This window comes from Xenia sp. Carnegie-2017, unplaced genomic scaffold (assembly GCF_021976095.1).
Source record: "Xenia sp. Carnegie-2017 unplaced genomic scaffold, XeniaSp_v1 HiC_scaffold_30, whole genome shotgun sequence".
Classification (NCBI taxonomy): Eukaryota; Metazoa; Cnidaria; class Anthozoa; order Malacalcyonacea; family Xeniidae; genus Xenia; species Xenia sp. Carnegie-2017.
Window position 1 is genome coordinate 886,930 of NW_025813494.1, and position 22,248 is coordinate 909,177.

A 22,248-nucleotide genomic window follows, 5' to 3' on the forward strand; every position below is an offset into this window, starting at 1 on the left:
TATTGGACAAAAGAAAACAGGTTGTTATTTTTATAACTATAAGCTGTGTACAAAACAAAGTGAGAGAAGTCACCATCATGTATAAAATGCTTTCTGATACGTAGATGAACACTCGTATTTACTAATTAGCAGACCTGTATATACTATATATTACAGATAAACTTCAAAAATACTTATCTTCCATCTAGCAATCCAGTATCAGACTCTCTTAAATTATTTGGTAAGAAAGTTTTCTGTATTCCAAGAGTTGTTCCATCCATCACCACCTTTTGGGGAATTCTTCCACATAATTCACAAAAAAACCCATTGTCAAAATCAATATTAAGCAACCTTAACAAGAGAAAATTCAATAACTTAATAAAACAAGCGATCACTATCTCAATGGAATATTCATATTTTACAGCTGAAAATGAAATGATGCTTACCGTATCATGGCAATGATAGCGAGACAAAACTTGGCGTAAGTTGTTTCCTTTGGGAAATTAAAATTACCCGAAGACACTTGCCTTTGTACATACGCAACATAATATTTGTACATAGGTAAACTGACAAGAATAAAAAAGAAAAAACATTCAAAAGAGATAGGGCGAGAAAATTAAATAATGGACAAACGTAGCTACTAATGCTTTGGCAAATTTTCATTAAAAAGTACCTCGACGTTATGAAAAGCAGGATGTAATCTTTTAGAACGGCATGAGATATTGCATATGATCCAAACCATACAATCCTGTTTTCAATGCCATCATAATGCTTTTTCGTAGCACAAGAGGAGCAAGGTCTACAATACACTAAATAATTTATTTAAGTCAAATAATTATGAAGCAAAGCGCAACCTATAACAAATCAGAACTTACCCTTCACATCATGGATTGAATAAAAGTACGCAACTGAACACACGCCTACGTACAACCATTCATCTTGAATAGAACGTTTATCCCACTCTACACCACAAGAACAAATACCACTTTCAGATGGCGCCAAAATTTTATGACCATTTTTTTCAGGAAGATCAGTAAAATCGCTTGCATCATTCTCATTGCCTAAAATAATTAAATTGTAATATTTACAAAATGATAAAAAGTGGTAAATACCATACCAATAAAGGAAATAGTATATGTAAAGCTAAAAGGATGTTCACCATTGCAGAATATCTTGCATACCTGTTTCAAATAAAGAAACCTTTTCTTTGCTAAGTGTAGCCAATTCAAAATAGTCTCGCATCTCTGGTGTAATTCCAAAGGAAAACTTAAAAAGTGCCAATGGCGAATCCATTTCATCCTCTTCAACGATTTCCATGGCTTTTGCAAGGGTTGTCACATGAATGCAATGATATGGCGAACAGCTGCAACATTTTAACTCGGGCTGGGACGGCGTTACTTTTGAATACACAAAAGTACAACCCCCCCATGGACTATTCACTGGTTTTACAGCAATCCACTGAACCTCCCTGCACACTACACTAAACAAGTCCTAAAATATGTAAATCATTTATCTTAAGGTTGTATTATGTGTTTGTATGTATGTGTGTGTATGTATGTGTGTGTATGTATGTGTGTGTATGTATGACGTGTGTGTATGTATGTGTGTGTGTATGTGTGTATGTTTGTGTATGTTTGTGTGTGTATGTTTGTGTGTGTGTATGCAGATTAATAATTATAATTAATTATGACTTCACAAAATCCTTAGAAAGTGCTTAATATATATATCAGGCACGTAAAGCAAATGGCGAATATGACTATTTTTATCATACATTTAGTTTATACTACTTAATGTATGTACTGTAGGTATGTGGCTATGTATGTGAGTATGAATGTGTATACCTCAATAGTCATAAATAAATTCCATTTGCCCTGTTGGTTATCACCCTAATAGCTTTATAGAAGCTCCTGAACTTAGGCACAGGATGTATGGTAACAAATTGTGGGGTATTAGAAGGTTGAGAAACTATATGTGTATTTGTACAAAAAAGTTATTTTCACATAACAAAACATACTTCTTCAGGTTGCATCTCATTGTGGGAATGATCACTGAAAACAGACTGCATCATGGATGTGGATTCTGCATTCATAAAAGAAATTGGATGAGATAAATATATTGTGTAAATAATCATTCACAAGTTTTAACAATATTTTTGCTTGTAAAGCTGTGCTGGTTAACGTCCACATGTAATAAGAACAATGTCGAACAAGGGTCTTGTAAAAACACAGAAGGATGACTTCACAAGGGTTTGAAAGGTACAATAAACTGATATTTAAGGATGAAGACATTTCCTCCCATACCACATGAAGAACTTTACATTGAAAAATAAGCCAAATACAACTTTGAGACATTCACTTCATGCAATGTCAGATTAATATGCAACAAGTTCTCACATCTTTGACAAGGGTCTTCAAACAAATAGTACGTAAATGTAAGTCAAAATTTGGTGAAGTTGTTCAGACACCTTATATCCTGAAAGAGTAACACACACACTTACTTTTTCAATAAAATCTTTGGCTTCAATACCAAACTTTCTATCATACACAACCAGATATTTTTACATTGCTAATATGTGTATGCAACTGGGATATGGTATATCTGACAAGTACAAAATGTTGTTTGGCCTGTTTTAATAATTTCATTTCAGTAACATCTATTTTACATACCTTTTTGTTTGTATTATAATCATGAAAAATCTTTGTATTATAATTATTATAATCTTTGTATTATAATCAATAAAAAGAACACTTTAAAAATTCCTACCGCATCATCTTTTGCGTGTTTCCTTTCTTCTTCACGTTATTGTAAAAGAAGTCATTTGAGCGTCTGAATTTCTTCCTGAATTGATACATTTTGCAAGTGTACCCAAAAAATAATACCCCGATTTATAAAAACCAGTACTAGAATTAGTCTAAGTACCATTCTCCCAGCCAGACTTCTCCGATAGATATTCAAAAAAGTACTAAGCATAGTACTGAGTGACTGAGCCCTGTTGATCGATTTCCTTGCTTCGAACTTTTGATGTTGCAAACTCCTAAAAAGTATGAATACAGGAAGAAATATTGTTCTCATACATGAACTTTGAAAAATGTAGTAAATGGAAGCCCTGAAATTTCTTTTTGAAGCTGCACCGGTCGGATGGTTGTATTTGTGGTTGTATATGCCATTTTCCGGCAGCGAAACATACCACACGTCCGTTGGCCGCCATTTTTTTGGCGACCTCGCCCCAGTAAAGATAGCCGCTCCAGTTATTATAGAACTCAATGGCAAGCGCGCTTGTCTTGGTAAAAAGAAATTTTTAAGGTGTATTTAATCCACTTGACTCATCTTACAAGTGTAGCAAAGTGAAACCGAAAACCACGACAGTAAATCGCGTATAAATAGCAAGCATTTCAACTTTAAAGACAATTTAGACAAAAGATTACATTGACATTGTTTAGAACAGAAAAATTTAAACTGATTTTGCTCAGAGATTGATCCAAAAAATTTTTGTTCGATAAAATGCTTGGGCAAGCGGCGCTTGCCTACGCTTGCATGACCGCACGCCACTGCTTTCTTATGCCCAACATTAAATACAAGATTGCAAAATAGCTGTCATAATTTATGGTCTTTGCTTCGTTCTTCATAATCAGTATACGAAGTATTCTTGGTAGAGATAGAATAATCGGCATTGGCTAGACTGCAGTTTAGCGGACAGCCGGACACCCGAAGCGCTTATATGCGGAGTGCGGGCTTGTTTTTGCTTTGGATTTTACGGTTAGGGTTTGGGTCAGCGTCAAAAGTGTCCGCTAACCCGCAGTAGTCCCTCGGCATTTTTATCAAATTTTTACAAATATCGACAACAAGAAGTGTAGTTTCTTGAATGAAAGCATGGAAATCAATATTTCTCAAATACCCTTTTTCCATACTTTATTTCACAAATTACTTTAGTGATATGCAATAATTACTTTAGTCATATGCATAAGAAGCCACGTGTACAGTGACAAAGCCAGCCCGATATTTCACTCCTATAATGAAATTTTAACAAAAATTAATTTCTTTGTAAAGGTTAGAGCGTGATCACGTGTGTTTATGGGATTAAGAATCCCGAGCATTAGATAGAAATTTTACGAGGGCGCAGCACTAGAGCGATGCCAGTGGAAATATTAACAGCAGTGTGCAAATTTACTAACACATTAAAAATTATGAACTTACATTTTCCTCAGACAAAGACCTTTTACTACTTTTGTTTTAAAACATAAAATATTCTAGTGAAAGATAACATTAACAGATGCAGGATGAGACTTGAGATACAGTTTAAAAAAAGGTAAATATTTTCGTGTTACCATTAGAATATCAAACTATGCTTAGGAATTATGTCAAATCTTTGTGATTATATTTGCAACACCCTTTTACCTATGACATTATCTAAATGTACAAAAGCGTACAAAAAACGCCCACAATATCTCTTTATACTCACATTACGATCAAATAGCTTTCGTAATATCCCTTTCCCAAGACGTAAAATATGGTTTTCATCAGCAACCAAGTGATTAAAAATTCCCATGTCAAGTGCTAGCATTTCCTACAAGTTTTCTGTCGGAATAAAGACGCATTTCCTTCGTTTGTATATTTAGAATAAAATAGTTTACTTCTCATGAGGCCCGTTTACACGGTAATCAATTTTGGCACGGCACTCCAAATTTTAGGTACGCGAACCTGTTTTCTTGAGTGCGGCTCTCCAAATTTTTCTCGTGTAAACGGATAGCAGGCCTAAAATTTAAGGACCGGGTGCCTTGAAATTTTAGCGTGCCGGGACCTCCAAAAGAGGTAGTCTCGGCCCGTCAAAAAAGCGGCACCGTGCCGAGTTTTTAGCTATATCAGCAAAATGAGCAATAATAAGCGCGAAAAGGAAATGGCGGGAATTAAAATAAACAAAGATGGCGGCGACACCAAAATGCATGAAATGGAGTGATGAAAAAACAAGAAGTCTAATAACTCTTTGGTGCGACGAAAATATACAAATTGCATTGGGTAATTCAAAAGGATCCAAAGATAAAAGCAAGGTTTACAAGTCCTTATTGGTAAGCCATTTTATTGTGATATCAGACATTGTATTAGCTTCGACTGTGAATCGACTCGTATAGATTTTACATACGCTGTGCACTGGCGTTAGTGGAACGTTATTTGGCTGACCATATTCATGTATTCTGCTATGCCAAGCTCTTTTTTGGAAAGTGGTATCCTATTCAAAAGAAATTAGCCAGGCATAGTACAACATATGAATACTGCACCTTTCAATAGTTCATTGATGCCATTGAGGCTGTACGTTTACGTATCTATAACCTTTATTGACAGTGCGTGTTATTGTAAGTTGTTCATTTACAACTTATATTTCCTACATAGTAGGAATAAATTGCCACGAACGCATTACTATTTTGCTTGGTTCAATGCATTATTGTTATTTAAAAAAGGTGCAACATGTTATTCATTTTAAAGGAGCAATTACAAGAAAGAGGCTATGAAGATATTACACTAAAAGAAGTAATTAATAAAATTAAGAAATTGAAGCAAAAATATAAAAGTGAAAAGACAATGCTAAGAAGAGTGGGAATGGGAGAAAAAGCCATGGAAATACTTTCAACAGTTGGATAGATTTTTATCCCAAAGACCTAATGTGACTCAGTGGTTTTACTTGACATCATGGCTGAGGCTGATAGTCAAAAAAATAGTCAGTCGGACATGTTGAGAGATGATGTTGATGATGAAAATGATGACATCATTAATGGTATTATTTTGAAATGAAATGTTTTCACATTTTGCTTAATGATGATAATATGATCTTGTCACAAAACATTTTTTGCTTTTAATCTTAAAGATATTATCAGTAAGTATGGTAGAGGTGATAAATCCATCAAAAAATGCCAGACATGTGATTATGAAAAAGTTATATATAGTGATGGAGCACACACAACAGAATGGATGTATGATGGTATACTGTGAAGAAGAACCATTTTCTTGCCCAAATTGTTACAGTTCAAATGAAACAGGTAATATTTGTATGGAAGACAATTTCTGTTTGTTATTTCATCAAAACAAGATATGTGCCCCAGCTATCTAGTAATTGTTTTTAAAATTAATTAAACTTTAGTTAATGTGGAAGTAAATCAACAGACTGTAGCTGAGAATCGAGCTATTGAATATGATAAAGGGAATGACAAACCAAAGCCAGACTTAGGAGAAAAGAGTCTTGGAAACACTTACAAACTAGGAAAGAAACAAAAGAAAAAAAGGAGTTCTATTGAAAAGAGCATGGATGCTGTCCTGGAACAATTCAGGGCAATGTCAAATGATGATTTTGAAAAGTATATTCACCTTCTTTATATATTGCTTGTATTTTTTGCATTTTTGGTAAAAAATACCAGAAACGTTTGATTTGGACATCTACCCCTCAGATGTATTCAGCTTTGACAATGTCTGTCACAATCATGATTTGATTATAATTTTGTAGGTATAAAAAGCTTGAAGAATTTAAATTGGAAAAAGAGCAGCAATTTCAATTAGAGCAAATGCGACTCGAGAATGAACGAAGAAACCAGGAAAGAGAGCATGAGCTAAAGATCTTCCAATTGTTATTTGGGAACCAGGCTACCCAGAACATCCAATCTACTGGCAGCTCATCACTAATGTTTGCCCAACCATATGTAAGTTTTCAACAACAGACATTTGGAAATGGCTGCACCAGTATCCAAACTCCAGGCTGTAGCTTCGTAGACAGCAATGATGATGAAGAAAAAACATATTTCAGGTTATGATTTAAAGTATTTGAAGTACTTATGGTCACTTGAGTCTTTTAGTTCTGTTTTGAAGTTATATTTGTGGAACTGTTTAATACTATCTGAACATTAAATACAATATTTGAACACTCATGAATCTTATGTTGTATGTTGCAATAATTAACTTAATTGAATGTTTTGAATATTTCATTGTGAGTCAAAATAGTCAGCTAATATTTCTCGAATGTCTTCACCATCGTCCTCAATTACATCACTGGTTGGTACCACAAGTTCTTGGTCAACGTTTTCTTCCCATTGTGGCAGAAAGTTGTTATTTTGCACTTCACAAATATTATGCAAAATGCAAGATGCCAACACAAGAATCACCAAATTCTTCACATTCATATCGACCCGCTTACTAAATCTGATAAAGCGGCCTTTCCATTTGCCAAATGTGTTTTCGACTGTCATTCGCGCTCTGCTTATACGATAGTTGAAGACTCTTTGTTTTCTAGTTAAAACACCTTTAAGAGGATAACCTTTAAGAGCCACGGCAGCAATGGGTACGCAGGATCCGCCAAAATGACAGGGATAATTCTTCTCCGTTTATTTCTTTCTTAAGATCAGGGGGGAACAGTTTACCTTCGTTGCCTTGCTTGTAAATAGCAGAATTTGAGAAAACCCGTGCGTCATGAACGCTACCAGGCCATCCAATGACAACATCACGAAACAAATAATTACAATCAACACAAGCTTGCATGATTATACTGTGAAAACCTTTTCTATTCACGTAATCTTCATGGCTCTCAGTGGGTGCAATTATTGGGATGTGAGTACCGTCTATTGCCCCAGCACACATAGGAAAACCCCATTTTCGGTAGTATCCATCAATAACTTGATGTATGTCTTGTCCACGTGGAAATGTAATAAACTTTGACATTCGTTTTGTAATAGCACGACTTACGTCTCTGATGCATATGCACACAAACGATCGAGAAACTCCAAATAAGTTTGCTATTGTTTTATATTCTGCTGTGGACGCAAGGTAGTACAACGTAAGCGCAAGTCGTCTCTTCGCCGTTATTGCTAATCGCATGGAAGTATTTTTGTGCAGTATGCTATGCCTAACTTCATTTAAAAGAAAATTGAATGTTTCTTTTGTTACTCTGAAATTTGTATACCAAAGGTCATCGTCAAAATCCGAATCAACCATATCAAACCAAGCAAGTGATCGTGGGTTCATCCATAATGCCCTCGTTCGACGACTGTTAATAGCTATCAAAATCGCATTCATGAAAAAAAGTAGAGATTTACTCCTTGCATCAGTCCATGACTTGCTTTTCAGGAGTTTTTTCCCGTGCTTTTTCCTGAAATTCGTACGCTTGCGGATATAAATCAACCATACCAAATATTTATTTATTTTATTTAGATTATTGAAAGGCGCCATTTTGAATAAACCGCCAAATTGACGTCATTTACAGCAAAATGGCCCGCTGACAATTGGAGTACCCCGAGGAAATTTACGGCCTGCCAAACTGAGAAAATTTGCTCGTGTAAACGCAAATCAAGTGCTATAAAAATGAGTTCGCGTGCCTAAATTTTGGAGTACCGTGCCAAAATTGATTACCGTGTAAACGGGCCTATGGTTTCACCAAACAGATATAAAAATAAAGTAGATGGCTTTGTATTGTCACCTAATATTATCGAGATTACATCTATCTTCATCAAATTTCTTTTTGTAGTTTTAAATACATTCTTGACAAGTTATATTATTGTCGATTTCAGTTAATTTTTCAAATGGCGGTTGCCAAGTTACTTTCTAATGTTGCCAGCTACGTTTCCAAATATGGACTATTCGATATGAACTTGTCAACTTGAGTTGACAAGTTGTGTACTTGAGTACTGAAGTTGTGAACTAAACGCGAAAGGTCTTTGTACCCTGTAGACATTTGGCAATGAATCCGTTCAGTAAGCAAGGAAAAGCTTTAATATCGCAAAGGCGTGTTTTGTTTGTCCTCCAAAGCACTTATTGTGCGTGCTCAAACAACCGATATTTGATTTTTCATTGTAATGCGTGGAGTTCTGCAAAGAACAAACGCTCTTTATGCATTGACAATATCAAAAGTTGCTAGTCTTTTTCCTGCGCATGTGCAAATTGTAAATATTAAGTGGTGCAAATTTACATTTTCCCCATTCGCCAAGTGTTAGAATCGTGAACATATCTTGTGTTTTAAGTTAAGAAGACAGAGAGCTTGAGGTAAGCTTATCTCTAACATAAAATCCTGGTTGTATTTTATCTACTTTTTTATATTGTCCTTTTAAGTCGTACCCATGTAATATGTCTGTTATGTCAATAGAATAGCCAATAACCCACTTGAATAGGTCAACACGTACGTTCTCATCGACGCTCGTTTGTGTGACTGCATGAAATAAAAGTGTTGTTATTATTACAAACATATAGTCTGAAGCATAGACATTTGAACGAATTTGCTTTAAAATATAATTATCAAGCGCTGTCGAGAAGAATTAATTACTTGTTCGATGACAGCGAACGGCGCGTAAGTTGTTGTTCCCAAATTGTTTACGTTCGTTTTCACTCTTATTTCGTCGTTCTCCAGGGCAGATCTAGAGTATGTCAAATCCGTCGTGCGACTGATGTTTGAAATTCAAAAATTACCTATTCATATTAATTAAAAAATCATTAATTATTCTTACTTTATCATCGCATTTAAATTAGGTCCGCTTTGTTTACACGTCAGTTTTTTAAGCGGGCCATTTTTTTAATAGGCACGCCTGATTTATAAAAACGGCCTGCATATTTTACGTTCATATTTTACGTTATGTTTACGTTCGTTTTCACTCTTATTTCGTCGTTCTCCAGGGCAGATCTAGAGTATGTCAAATCCGTCGCGCGACTGATGTTTGAAATTCAAACTGTGTATTTTACGTACATATTTTACGTTATGTTTACGTTCGTTTTCACTCTTATTTCGTCGTTCTCCAGGGCAGATCTAGAGTATGTCAAATCCGTCGCGCGACTGATGTTTGAAATTCCAAAATTACCTATTCATATTAATTAAAAAATCATTAATTATTCTTACTTTATCATCGCATTTTTATTAGGTCCGCTTTGTTTACACGTCAGTTTTTTAAGCGGGCCATTTTTTTAATAGGCACGCCTGATTTATAAAAACGGCCTGCATAGAGTATGAGCCCCCAAAAATAAGTGTCGGCGGATGACAAAAAAAATTAAATTTGGCGGATTATTCGAAACTTCAAACATGGCGAACTTACATAATGATAAGGTAAAGATAGCTTTAGCTTGGTATATGCACTTCCGAAAACAACAGCAAACCGTTCAAACGAGGTTTAGAAGCTGCGTTTCTTCAGGAGTATCATGTCTTAAGAGAAATAAGCGTCGATTTGCCTTAATCAAAGCAGTACTGGCCTATTTGCATAAACCACGAGAAAGGTTGTTGTGGATGCATCCACGTTCACTAGTTTGGTTTGATATGGTCGATGAACTCTACAACGATGAACTGTGGTACGCAAATTTTCGCGTGACAAAAAGCACGTTTGAATTATATTAAACAGGGTTCGTCAAGAAATAGATCGTAAAATTACTCCCATGCGTAATCCAGTTTCTGCAAAACGACGCCTGGCCATAACGTTGTATTATTTATCGTGTACAGCAGAGTATCGAACTGTTGCTAATCTTTTTGGCGTCTCGCGTTCATTAGTGTGTCAGTGCATTAAAGAAGTAAGCTGTGCAATAATAAAGCACTTTCCCAAAGCAATCACTTTTCCTAAGGGAGACGACCTCTTTCAAGTTTTGCAAGGTTACGAAGAGCAGTGGGGTTTTCCTATGTGTGCTGGTGCAATAGATGGCACGCACATACCAATATTAGCACCAGCTAATAGCAACATAGAGTACGTGAGTCGTAGAGGTTTTCACAGTATCGTGATGCAAGCGGTCGCTGACTGTAATTACATGTTCCTGGATGTGGTTATAGGATGGCCTGGTAGCGTCCATGATGCGCGAATTCTTTCTAACTCTACACTTTTCTGAAATGGAAATAAGAAACCTCTTTTCCCTCCCGACATTATGAAGGAAATTAGCGGAGTGGAAATAGCACCGTTTCTCCTAGGTGACCCAGCTTACCCTCTCTTGTCGTGGTTGATAAAGGGGTATCCTAAAAATGGGGCTACTGAGGAACAGAAGTTTAACTACCATCTTAGTCGTGCAAGAATGACCGTGGAAAACACATTTGGGAGATGGAAAGGACGCTATGCAAGATTTAGTAAAAGGCTAGATATGGAAGTAGCTTCTTCAGTCGATATTATTCATGCATCATGCATTTTACATAACATGTGAACTTCAGAAGAACGAATTCATGCCCGACTGGGATTCGGTAGAAATTGTTGATGATGCTTTTGTTGTGGTGCCAATTGATGAAATAGAACCAGAAGATGCTCACGATATTCGTGCTGCTTTATCAAACTATTTTTCTTAAACAGTTCTTTAATATTCGTTTGAAATTTAACGTTACATGAATTCAACAATTCCACAAAATGTTGTTACCAAAATCATTTGAATGAGGTTAATATTGAAATAACAAATAAAATTAAATTTGAAAGACACTTGTAAGTTGTAAAGACCCTGCATTTTGTTATCGTGCCGTTAAACGACTGACATAACCTGTTAAAAAGCAGTTACTGAAATATTTAAAACATGTCCACCTGTTCAGTGAAAAGCAGGTAAAGAAAACGAATATAATGAAGAAATATCAGCAGTTTAAATGATAACAAAGTATTACAATTGCAAAAAGGTTTTTTCTGTGTTTGAATCACTTTGAACGCTGCTGTCACGTGGATATACTTGTGAACCAAATTGATCAACACTGTACCCAATATGATAATTATGTTGTTGGTAACCATTTATCGGAGCAGAAGGCTGTTGAGCTGGTGATGATAACATCATACGCATCATATTTAGCTCATGTGCCCGTTCCTCTCTTCTTCTCTCATTTTCAAGCTGAATTTGTTTTAATCGAAATTCATTTTCTATCAATGCGATCCTGTTCAAACTTCTGATACCTAAAGACAATTTACAATGACAGTAACAAAAATGTCGTAATATTTAAATGCGCGAGAATATTTCATATGCGATCATCATTTTGTAATTTTTCGGTTTTTTCCCTAAAATATTAAATTTAGCAAGACCATTTTCTAACAAATTTGCATTTGTCAACTCAAGTCACAGAGAGGTGCCAACATGTCAACACACATATTCATGCACGTTCGAAATATACAGTACCTCATTCCTTGCATTAATCTGTAAATAAATCCCTACTCAGCACATATGCGTTTCATATTGAGACTCGTACATGATTTGTTCAATACCTTTCAAATTCAGCTGCTGACGACTGTCCAAATTTTGCAAATATAACCTCTAAGCTTTTCTCTACATTGCTTTTTCTTTTTTTACGGGGCAAACTTGGGGCCGTTTCACGATTTGACTTTGTTTCTTCTGTCGATGGTTTTTCTTGACTTCTTCTCATGTTTGTGACTGGATTAACTTCTTTTTGGAAATTCATAACTGGACAATTGTCGTTTCCACCGTTATCATTAAAGCCTTTTTTAGCAACAGAAATTTCGTTTGTTAAACATCATTTATTACAAACATTATTGGGGGAAGCTAGGTGTCAGAAGTTTATTTCACAAACTATATCTCATATGAGTCAAGTATTGTACCATAGTGTAGAGTTCAACCTGACAAAAAAAACAGAATATGGGGTAAAATGGTGCATTACACCGGTAAGGCGTACCAGAAATGTTTTCTGGCTGTTGCTTGTCATTTTCTGAAGAGCAATTTGGGCAAGAAAATTGGTCGTCATTGGCGTACACAATAACCGCCCCATTTTCAGTTACATGTACCCCACCACTTTTTAACTCTTCTTCGTAATCACAGGTAGGACACTTTTGAAGATGAGATTCACCTTTGCCATACATATTGATCATATCATTAACTTTAAATACAATAAACTATGTTTGACAACAATTTTAGTATAAGTAAGTAAAGTAAGACTGAAATCTGAGTTTTCTAGCCACCCAAAATACATGACAATGCAAAACGTTTTGCAATGATGTCATTAACTTGAAGTTTTTTTATCAAGTCTATGTTGTATGTACAGCAATTCAGTCTTGCAAAACACATTAAATCAACGATATAAGATAAAATATTGTTATTTCAATTACAATAATGGTGAAAAATTCATGTCTTTTGATTGTTTTGAATTTGTCTGCTTATCAAATTTTATATACTCTATTGCGTTTTCAATGATTAGAAAAGTGTGAACAGGTTTAGGCTTTAAGTTTCAGTTTGAAAACAAAAGAATAATAGTGTTGATTATTCAAGCACATAAAATGCCATAACATACGAGCAAATATGATATTTTTTACAAAAGTGGTCACTCCATTTAAGTGAAAATATTTGATTAGAGATTGTTAATGAAAGGTGGTCACAAAACGCAGAAATTTCACAAATCATATTTAGCTGTAACATTAAAAATGTTTTTATTTTGAAAAAGATGACTTCATCTATACCTTGGTCGAAACTGCTGTCCTCTAACCTTCCCTGTTCTCCATCATCAAATTCATGCACACCTTGTTCATCACCTTCTGCCATAGTGTCGATGATTTTTAACGGATTGACGTTGTGTCGTACAGTTAGAAAAGCATCAATCTCGTTAAAAAACTTCCACTTTTTTACGACACCCATTCCTGTTTGCCGTGACCTATCTTTTTCTTTCCTATATCTCTGGCGTAATTTCTTTATTTTATTTATCAATAAAATAAAGAAAGGTAAACCCTTTATATCCATTTTCTTTTAGGGTAAACCCTTTATATCCATTTTCTTCCAACTGAGACTGTAAAACAACACAGAATAATATATTGCTTTATATTATTGGCATATAAATAATAACAACTGCGTTCAAACTTTAGTTCAAGTGAAGGCAGTGGTTAGGCAATTATAACTTCTGCAAGATTGAAAATTCATTCGATCATTGCATCCTTTGGCATATATAAATTTAATGATAAAGCTGAATGAATTGAATCATGATATCCAATTAATAAGCTGAATGCATGTATATCCAGTTTCAAAACGTATGGCAGAAAATGCTATGTTAATATTTCATTAAGACTGCAGCATGGTTTGTGCATTTATGTATTTGTCTCCATATTCACACACTTTATATTTTAATATTTATTAAAAACATTATAAATGAACAGTTACTTTAATGACTCACCAGCAATATTTTATACACGTTAGACGTTGCCCGCACACTTTTGCATGCATCCAATGATACTTGAATAGTTTCCTCTGCCCACAATGATATTAAACAATGTGTTGCTTCGTCCGACCATTGCTTTCCTCTTGTTTTAGCCGCCATCTTTCTTCATAATGCGCGTGCGTAAAAAATTTGGGCCCGCGTGCCATGTTTTTGGCGTGCTGAGACTACCTCTGGAGAAGGTCTCGGCCCGCCAAAATGTTTTGGCACGCCGGCCGTCTACGTAGCCGTTTACACGTCAAAATTTAAAGGGGAACTCCACCCAAAAATAATGTTGGTCTTAAAAGTTCCATTTTTATGCAAAGGTTACTATATTTTTGAAATTTTTACATCAGCTATTTTATTTTTGACAAAATCGCGTCTTCAAGTGCGCTATTTGAGCTGTTTTGAGGCTTAGCAGCGTGGGCACAGAAAGCGTCAGCGGAAATTATTTTGACGTCATATCGTCAAACCGATTTGGAGTTGTGTTTACAACAAAGTAAAATAATAACGCACAGCCTAGCACAAAACAAAACAATCGCTTATAATGGCTTTTGGAAGAACCTCGGCCTAATTCACCAATCGATAGTGAAATGGAAGACAATCCAACAAACAATATTCGGCCATATCAGTTTGAGCCCGAATGGCCGGCTGATGAACACGAAGAAGCTCACCAGTTTGAGGATAACGAAGAACAGGGAATTGTGTATATTGACGATGAATCTCGGCGCGACAATCTTGAATGGTGGGTAGTAAAATGTTATATTATTCTAGACCATTGTTTCTATCTCAAAAGTACGTTTTCAGTTTTGAAGTTGACCACGTCCACACACATAATACTTTAGATTTTAAAGTTTTTATTGTAAGATACAATTTTATTGAAGTTTTGACATTTACTTTTCAAGATCCTTTCTTTTAACATATTCAGGTGTCAATGTGGTAACTGCCAAATAATGGATAATAACGAGGAATGTTTATGCTGCAAAGAGATTTCCAATATTTGTGACAAAAATTTAGAGGCAGTAGAAACGAATGAGACCACCGAAGTCCCTTTGTGCATTACACAACATCCTGGTTTTGAGCCTGTTTGTCTTAACAGGTGGGTTTTACAAACAGCTTGGTACCAGTACAAGCAGCAATATGAGGTAGCATATGATGGGCCAGAGGACAAACTGTACCGCCATATTGCATATAGACAGTTGGCAAGATGGTGCTGGGGTGTCTTGGGTAGAGAAGTGAGAGTCATCTTGCCATCATGTGCAGTTACTGCATTAGAGAAACATTTCCTCCACCTGGCCTTGCAGAGGAATTTCAATTTGAAGGCTTTCACTATGTTGATGAATGAAGTATTTTATTATGATATAGGTATATACCCATTATTACTTTGTATGTCAATATTAAAGTGGCATAGCCAGCTCATTTATAGGTCATGCTATGCACATTTATTATTATTAATTTATTACAAAAAACAGATTTACAAAGAAATGATTATAAATGTGGCTTGGCTATTACACTGGTTATAATATAACTATAATTAATTACATGAATAGTTTGTGTAATGCAGTGGTGAAACTAGCTATAGCAAAAGGTTTTGCTATGTTAATATTTAAGAATGAACATTTTTAAGTAGTACAAAAGTTGTCTTCACTGATTCAACATCATATTATATGGGTATGGCAAAACCTATTGCCATAGCTAACATCACCACTGACATTTTATGCAAATCTAGACTGATGTTCCTTTACAAGTACTTCTTTCCTGGGTGGACATGATTTAGAAATGTTCTTTGGAAGATTCTCGCCATGATGTACAAGTTCAATCTCCTCAGTTTTGCATGCATTCACAACCTCCGCAAGTAGTTTATCAATGTACTGGTACTTTTTCTTTTCTTTCATTGCTTTTACAACCCATTGCTTCTGTGTTTTAGCAAAAAACATTTTGTAACGGTCTTGCCCTTTGTTTGTCTCTGACTTAATGACTGCTTTATCACGTTTAATATTGTTGTTGTGATCTAATGCTGCTAACTGAGTGCGGGCTACCATCCCAGGAAATGAAAAATGCTCTCGCTTTGGGCAGGTCTTTTAGAAGCCTCTTGTCACAAATCACCTTCTCTGCAGCCATATATGCTTGTGAAGTAGGAGATAACCACTTCTTCTGCTTTGTTTCTTTTTCTGTTAATTGTTGGTGGCAACATTGATGAAAATATGTGTTCCCCTTCCAGAAATGCTTGTTGGAAATGTGGTTAAGGACAGACTTCCATTTTTCCACCAATTCTTCTGCATTCTTGTTACAACTTGCAGAGCACCACCAAAGATGATTAGAAATGGACTTAATCCAATGGGTCAAGTCATCATTTCCCTTAATGTTAGCCTTCTTTGTTAGTTTTTTTGTGACAGATTTAGACAAATGCCACACATCATATTGGTGATCAATATGAGGGTGTTTGTTTTTCAACCTCTGCATCCACAGTATTCAGCATCGACAGTGTAGTTTGGACTTCCATGGCATGTAAACTCCTCACAACAAATGAACACTGTGTTGATGCCTCTTTGGTTTGTGGCTTGCAATAATTAGTTGGCAATGCTTCAGGACTGTCAGACGCACCCAAATCACAACTGTTATTTGCTTCTGGCTCAACCACTTGTTATTTGCTTCCGGCTCAAGTTTCTGTCTTAGGTCCGATTCAAAACAATCGGGAGCAAAGGGCTCGCTGCAAACGTAACAGTATTCGAGAGGAGGTAGATTTTCTCTCCGTATTCTAGCAATCCATTATTATACAATTATGTACAATAATTAGGAAACTATAAGTTCATACTTTGCGTCAAGGAAACTACAACTTAATTCTATGCACGAAAGGCTATTTTTACAATGGTTTTATGTAGGATTATTTTCTAACCGTAATGAGTTACACAACCATGTTTATTATTATTCAATGTTTATTAAGGGCAATAGATTGGTTTCACATCAGTGGAAACTGTTGTTAAGGTTGAATTCGGAGGACAAGGCATTACGCACAGTTTCCACACAAAGAAACCTTCGTATTCTTTAAAAAATAATATTAATCGACATTCAAGTTCTATATGTAGTGCGGAAACTGTGCGTAATGGCCTTTATGGATGTGAAACCGTTCTATTAAAACAGAATACAAATAACCAGCTCAATACTTGCATGTAAGCTATAAAAGTTGCTTGTGTATATACCTACGAATAAAAAATTCTGACGTTTCGAAAAGAAACATTTTGTGATTAGGAGAAGCATTTTGACGCAAGTTTATTATGACTGTGCAATGACTTTACATAAAGCTTTGAGGAGCAATTGACGATATGACGTCAATACAAGCCGCTGACATATTTCTGCTCCCACGCACCGGATGCCCTAGCTGCAGCATTTCAACTCATTTTTTGTGAAAATATTGAATCAAACAAACAAAAAAGTTGCCGCATGTTTATTTTCACGGGACAGACAAAGTTTTAAGACCAACATTATTTTTGGGTGGAGTTCCCCTTTAAGAGTGCCGTGTGCCAGTATTTGTGGCCCGCGTGCCAAAATTTAGTCGTGCCGTGCCCAAAACAGTTGTCGTGTAAACGGGGCTTAGATTGCTAACGAGCCGCCATATTGCGTGACATCCATGATAAATCCAAGATGGCGTGGGAACCGGGCAAAAAACATAGAGTCACTATAGGGCAATTGATGTTTTTCGCAATTTACTTCTTCTCATTGTTTTCAAACTCATCCGATGAAGTTTTATTGGAAACAAATCTTTATTTCAAGTGTTTCGAAACCATATTGGACAATTATAATTGAAATACGGGTGAAAATATCGCTTTCGAAATATTGTGTAAATTGGTCGTTTGGTTGTCTCAAGTCGTTTGTCCACGAAGAGAAACAGATTTTTTCAGCTTTAACTCATATACTGATTTGTTACGCATCGGAATATGTCATATTGACAATTTACAGAAAGATTGGGGAATCAATCTGAATATTTCTGACAAAAAAGCGACTTATTCGAGAAAGCACTCCCACTGTACTCGTACTGATATGTGAGATATGTGAGATTCAAACACGGTTTGGAAAGGCCATCCGACTTTGAATGAATGAAAAGAGGAGTAAGGACATACATAACACTGCAGCACTATTATCTACTGACAAGATCTTAGTGAAGCTATTAAAGTTAGTAAACTTAACTGAAGGAAACTTACCTCATCTCAAGTAATTTTATCCAGGAGCATTGGCTATACTGATGAGATCTTACAGCCAAGTGGTTCAAAGAAAGAGAAGGAACTTATGTTCAGAAGCTTACTATATTAACAGTGGTTATTTCAAAATCTGACATAATTACATTCAAACACATAACCCAAGATACTGTTACAATACTATTTTTTGATAGAGTTATAAAGCTCTGTATAAAGTATTTTTTACCAGAGCTAAGGTGTTCATTAAATTAATATATTATCTTATGAAATATTTGATATGGATGTCATCGGTGGCATATCCAGAATGAATGTTTTACACTTGCTAAGTAAATTTCACTGCATCATTGCTCATTTCATTAGAAATCTATTGTTTTTACAGTGAGTGAACACAGCAAGATTGATATAGCATGAGCAAATAAAAATGCTGGCTATGGCTGAGATTATTATGAGATATAGCTGTGAATAAAATATATGTGACTTTTATGCTTATCATACTTAGTTATAATATATGTTTTTATTATGCTATAGCTACAACACCATCTATGATGCCAGTTGTTTCCAATGGCAATGCAATTTTATAACTACAAATGTCTAAATTGCATCACATTATTAACATGCAACTAATGACTTCTGAAAAAAATTGTATCATACTGCTCAGTTGGTTCATTTTATGACACTTACGTACAAAGATAAGTAAACTACTGATATTTCTTTGTTCAATACATGACAGCCCCAGCAACTGCCAACTGCTCTGTTGTAAGTGAAAGCAAGCTAGCTGAAGAGACACAAAATGTTGATAGGAGAGTTTCAGCATTATTAAACAGTTCCACTCTTTGGCATGATGATGTGCTGACCTATATCAGTGGATACATAGCCAAGAAAATTACAAGTTGCATCAAGTGTGCTGAATGTGCAACTGCCTTAACCATAGAGAATGATGACCAACCTCTCATACCTGACCACTCATACTGTCATGAAGGCTCTTTAAAGTCAAGCTTAACCACTTTCAAGACCTATGGCAAGCTTACAAGTCCATCCTCCAGTTCCTCCTCATTGGTAAAAGTAGTAAAAGCAGCAGATAAAGCCCTTCGATGAAGATTAATTTTCCCATCTTTTTGTATGTATTCAATATGATGTATTTCAACGTGGACGAACCAGTATGGGAGCTAAAGCAGACGAAATCCGTTTATTTTGGTAGACAAACGGCTCGAGACAACCAAACGACCAATTTACACAACACTTCGCAAGCGATATTTTCGCACGTATTCCAATAACAATTGTTCAATATGGCTTCAAAACATTATTAATAACGCTTTATTTCCAATAAAACTTGATTGGAGGAGTTTGAAAACACTGAAACAAAGTAAACTGCAAAAAACAACAATTGCCTAATAGTAGCCCTAAGTTTTTTGCCCGGTTCCCGCGCCATCTTGGATTTATCATGAATGTCACGCTGCCGTCTTAATAAGTCTTATATTACGTCACACTCGCTAGCAATCTAGTCCTATTATATCTATGGTTTTTGACCACAAGGCCCAGGCCCCTTTGCCCCTCCAGGTCTTATAGAGCTTAATGGTTATTCCAGGTCAATTAAAATTCAACTGATCTGGTTACCAACGAGATATTCATTGGATTAGTCATTAGTTTTCAATAATAAATAAAGCTGGATTTTTATCACGAAGTAAATGCGATAATAAAGTAAGAATAGTTAATAAATTTTTAATTAATATGAATAGGTAATTTTTGAATTTCAAACATCAGTCGCTAGACGGATTTGACATACTCTAGATCCGCCCCTGTGGTCAACGGCCAGATCAGTGGACAGTCTGGAATGGTCTCGACTGATAATAGGAGTGGCTGGACGTATAAAGGAGTCCAATTGCTATCTTAGAATTGTTTCATTTGAATTTTTGTTTTATTGTGATTGGCTGGACGGATTTCGACTGATAGCCAACTGAACTAACATAGTCAAGCTCACTGTCTGAATTGAATGTTTGATCGTTTCATAGTAATTTTTATAAACATGATAGAAACTAAACTACAATCAGATGGAATTTATGGAAATCTTTTACAAATTCATATATTGACATGAATGCTGCAGTCGAAACTCTGAATTTTTTCAAGAGGGTGAAAAATTTATGGATAAATTGTAAATGCTTGGCAAAGACGATCTCGCGAGCGACATTTCAGTCATTGATGTTCAAAAGAAAGCCATCATTGTTTTGAGTTTTATCAGCAGAAATTTACATCCAAAATCGTAAGTAAAGGACAAGTGAAGTGTATGCATGAATGTAATATATCAAAGTCAATTTATGCGAGTGTGTGATGCGATTTATGTCAATATGGCGTATGGTAAGCAGATTGATGCTTCTAAAATTGTTGTTGCCGAAGGACTTTTAGCTATGATTTCTTTAGTGCTTTTGGCAGCGAAATCCTACATTCCTGCAAATATATTTCAATGGACAAAAAATCTGTAGCCATAATGCGCGATACTATTATTACTTTATCATAAACAAATGTTTGGGGCTTTTCAGTTTATGATCATTGATCATTCAATCATTGGACAGTTATACTACATATTGTTTAAGATTTGAGAAAACCAACATTGATTACATGAGAAGCTGTTTACTATAACCTGTGATTTTGAGTCTTCTGATCCATGAAGCTTTTTATTTTGACAATTTGACTGGAGTGGTATTAAACCTGAGTATTTCACATACATGAAATGTTGTCCCATGTCACATATTGTCCCCTTTTCTAACTGAACACCTCATGTAGAGATGTAAAGATGTGTTAATCTACGGCTCATACCAGATTGTTTGCCATAAATTCCAAAGGGCTATTGATGTATAAAATGCATTTTCTATAAAGTAAAAATATCTTCCTATTTATGCAGATAAATCTTGAAATTTGGCGAAACAGCACAGTATTTTTCATGATCACTAGGTAATTTTTCTGATGATCATTATAATTTCTAAACTAAATTATTTCAGATTTACATTTAAACAAGCTTTGATCATATGAAAAGATATTTATCATAACCAGTAAGCATGACACATGAACCAATTTTAACATTCATTTAATTACATAATTAAAGACATGTTGATTACATTCTGCTTGTATTTGCAAATACAATGCTACTAGTGATTGCTATATAGCACACTTGCATATAGTTACAGTTAGTTAATAGTTTAGTGAAATGCCTAATAAACATTTATGGCATTAAGCTGTCCTTAACTGCAAATTTTCACTCTGATAATTTTTGCTTAATCTTTGGCAGAAAAAAATTTTGAGTTTTTTCTCAAAAGGTGAATTTGCTGGCACTGATGTGGAGATGGGTAAAGGTTTACAATAAACTTGCATGGTTTGAAGTCTGAGCTTTTCTATATCTATGAACTGTCACTTGTAGTACCAAATTTCTAACTTAACTCATTACATAGAGGTTTGAATGCCTGACAACTTGGTAGAAACTTTTAAAGACTATCTCTGTTTTTGAATAGCATTATTGTAAAATAAATTTTACGTTTCTAGACATGCTAATGAGCCATATATTTGGCATGATAATGAGCCTAAACATTTGGCAAAACATTCAAGTATTGTTCACTTCATTTTTTTTGAAAAAAACGTAAGCAAAATGTGTTTTGTTTTTGCGCAAAAACGATTCCCACAAAATGCATTTTTTACTGCTCCAAAACGGTGAAATTGGCATTTTCAAGGCTCTGAAATTCAAAGTTTCTCAGGGGAGAATGCCTCAGACCCCCCCCCACCAGGTGCGGAGCGCCTCCGACGTTTTATGACTGATGTTTGAAAAATCCTGGATCCGCCCCGGTCGCTCTCCTACAAGGAAAGCGACTATTTATCATCGGCACAAACGATAACGGTTTTGATTTTTGATAAATAGTTTATTGCGACTAAAGTCGTTGTGAATAGCGAAGTCTTTCTTTACTTGTTGTTATTTGTGAAATGTTGCAGCTGGAAAAAAGATTTCCA

At 35.4% G+C, this 22,248-nt stretch overlaps 5 protein-coding genes and 2 long non-coding RNA genes across 7 annotated transcripts; 3 read left to right on the forward strand and 4 right to left on the reverse strand.

The window, feature by feature from the left end:
* Positions 1 to 65: 65 nt before the first annotated feature.
* On the reverse strand, positions 66 to 1,257 carry LOC124455294. The gene is made up of 5 exons (XM_047005981.1): positions 1,161 to 1,257; positions 855 to 1,040; positions 653 to 788; positions 426 to 545; positions 66 to 330 (listed from the first exon to the last, which is right to left on the reverse strand). Exons 1-5 carry the CDS (start codon positions 1,219 to 1,221, stop codon positions 174 to 176), a joined length of 660 nt encoding a protein of 219 aa, XP_046861937.1. The 5' UTR covers positions 1,222 to 1,257; the 3' UTR covers positions 66 to 173.
* Positions 1,258 to 1,936: 679 nt separating this feature from the next.
* Positions 1,937 to 2,647, reverse strand: LOC124455306. Its single transcript, XR_006951794.1, has 2 exons — positions 2,477 to 2,647; positions 1,937 to 2,058 (listed from the first exon to the last, which is right to left on the reverse strand). It is a non-coding gene; the product is annotated as an uncharacterized LOC124455306 (long non-coding RNA).
* A 1,969-nt stretch (positions 2,648 to 4,616) lies between these two features.
* Positions 4,617 to 5,528, forward strand: LOC124455304. The gene is made up of 2 exons (XR_006951792.1): positions 4,617 to 5,042; positions 5,458 to 5,528. It is a non-coding gene; the product is annotated as an uncharacterized LOC124455304 (long non-coding RNA).
* A 124-nt stretch (positions 5,529 to 5,652) lies between these two features.
* Positions 5,653 to 6,891, forward strand: LOC124455293. The gene is made up of 3 exons (XM_047005980.1): positions 5,653 to 6,008; positions 6,110 to 6,323; positions 6,470 to 6,891. The coding sequence occupies exons 1-3, from the start codon at positions 5,852 to 5,854 to the stop codon at positions 6,771 to 6,773; spliced, it is 675 nt and encodes a 224-aa protein (XP_046861936.1). The 5' UTR covers positions 5,653 to 5,851; the 3' UTR covers positions 6,774 to 6,891.
* Positions 6,892 to 7,249: 358 nt separating this feature from the next.
* On the reverse strand, positions 7,250 to 8,245 carry LOC124455276 (putative nuclease HARBI1). Its single transcript, XM_047005964.1, is given in 2 exon segments — positions 7,250 to 7,323; positions 7,326 to 8,245. Coding segments are annotated over 2 exon segments (930 nt in total). The 5' UTR covers positions 8,182 to 8,245.
* A 3,546-nt stretch (positions 8,246 to 11,791) lies between these two features.
* LOC124455277 lies at positions 11,792 to 13,515 on the reverse strand. The gene is made up of 4 exons (XM_047005965.1): positions 13,341 to 13,515; positions 12,563 to 12,763; positions 12,138 to 12,369; positions 11,792 to 11,831 (listed from the first exon to the last, which is right to left on the reverse strand). Exons 1-4 carry the CDS (start codon positions 13,513 to 13,515, stop codon positions 11,792 to 11,794), a joined length of 648 nt encoding a protein of 215 aa, XP_046861921.1.
* A 1,111-nt stretch (positions 13,516 to 14,626) lies between these two features.
* LOC124455278 (P2X purinoceptor 7-like) lies at positions 14,627 to 15,466 on the forward strand. Its single transcript, XM_047005966.1, has 3 exons — positions 14,627 to 14,810; positions 14,994 to 15,387; positions 15,431 to 15,466. The coding sequence occupies exons 1-3, from the start codon at positions 14,659 to 14,661 to the stop codon at positions 15,464 to 15,466; spliced, it is 582 nt and encodes a 193-aa protein (XP_046861922.1). The 5' UTR covers positions 14,627 to 14,658.
* The last annotated feature ends 6,782 nt before the right edge of the window (positions 15,467 to 22,248 follow it).

Coding starts and splice junctions, on each gene's coding strand:
- LOC124455294 (XM_047005981.1), bottom strand. CDS start 1,221: ATGCGAGACTATTTTGAATTGGCTACACTTAGCAAAGAAAAGGTTTCT. Junction 1,041..1,160: donor GGTTTCTTTATTTGAAACAG/GTATGCAAGATA, acceptor TAATTATTTTAG/GCAATGAGAATGATGCAAGC. Junction 331..425: donor GCTATCATTGCCATGATACG/GTAAGCATCATT, acceptor TCTCTTGTTAAG/GTTGCTTAATATTGATTTTG.
- LOC124455278 (XM_047005966.1), top strand. CDS start 14,659: ATGGAAGACAATCCAACAAACAATATTCGGCCATATCAGTTTGAGCCC. Junction 14,811..14,993: donor CGGCGCGACAATCTTGAATG/GTGGGTAGTAAA, acceptor TAACATATTCAG/GTGTCAATGTGGTAACTGCC. Junction 15,388..15,430: donor AGAGGAATTTCAATTTGAAG/GCTTTCACTATG, acceptor ATTATGATATAG/GTATATACCCATTATTACTT.
- LOC124455277 (XM_047005965.1), bottom strand. CDS start 13,515: ATGGGTGTCGTAAAAAAGTGGAAGTTTTTTAACGAGATTGATGCTTTT. Junction 12,370..12,562: donor ACAGCCAGAAAACATTTCTG/GTACGCCTTACC, acceptor TTGCTAAAAAAG/GCTTTAATGATAACGGTGGA. Junction 11,832..12,137: donor TCAGCAGCTGAATTTGAAAG/GTATTGAACAAA, acceptor AATTGTCTTTAG/GTATCAGAAGTTTGAACAGG.
- LOC124455293 (XM_047005980.1), top strand. CDS start 5,852: ATGGTAGAGGTGATAAATCCATCAAAAAATGCCAGACATGTGATTATG. Junction 6,009..6,109: donor TTACAGTTCAAATGAAACAG/GTAATATTTGTA, acceptor ATTAAACTTTAG/TTAATGTGGAAGTAAATCAA. Junction 6,324..6,469: donor TCAAATGATGATTTTGAAAA/GTATATTCACCT, acceptor ATAATTTTGTAG/GTATAAAAAGCTTGAAGAAT.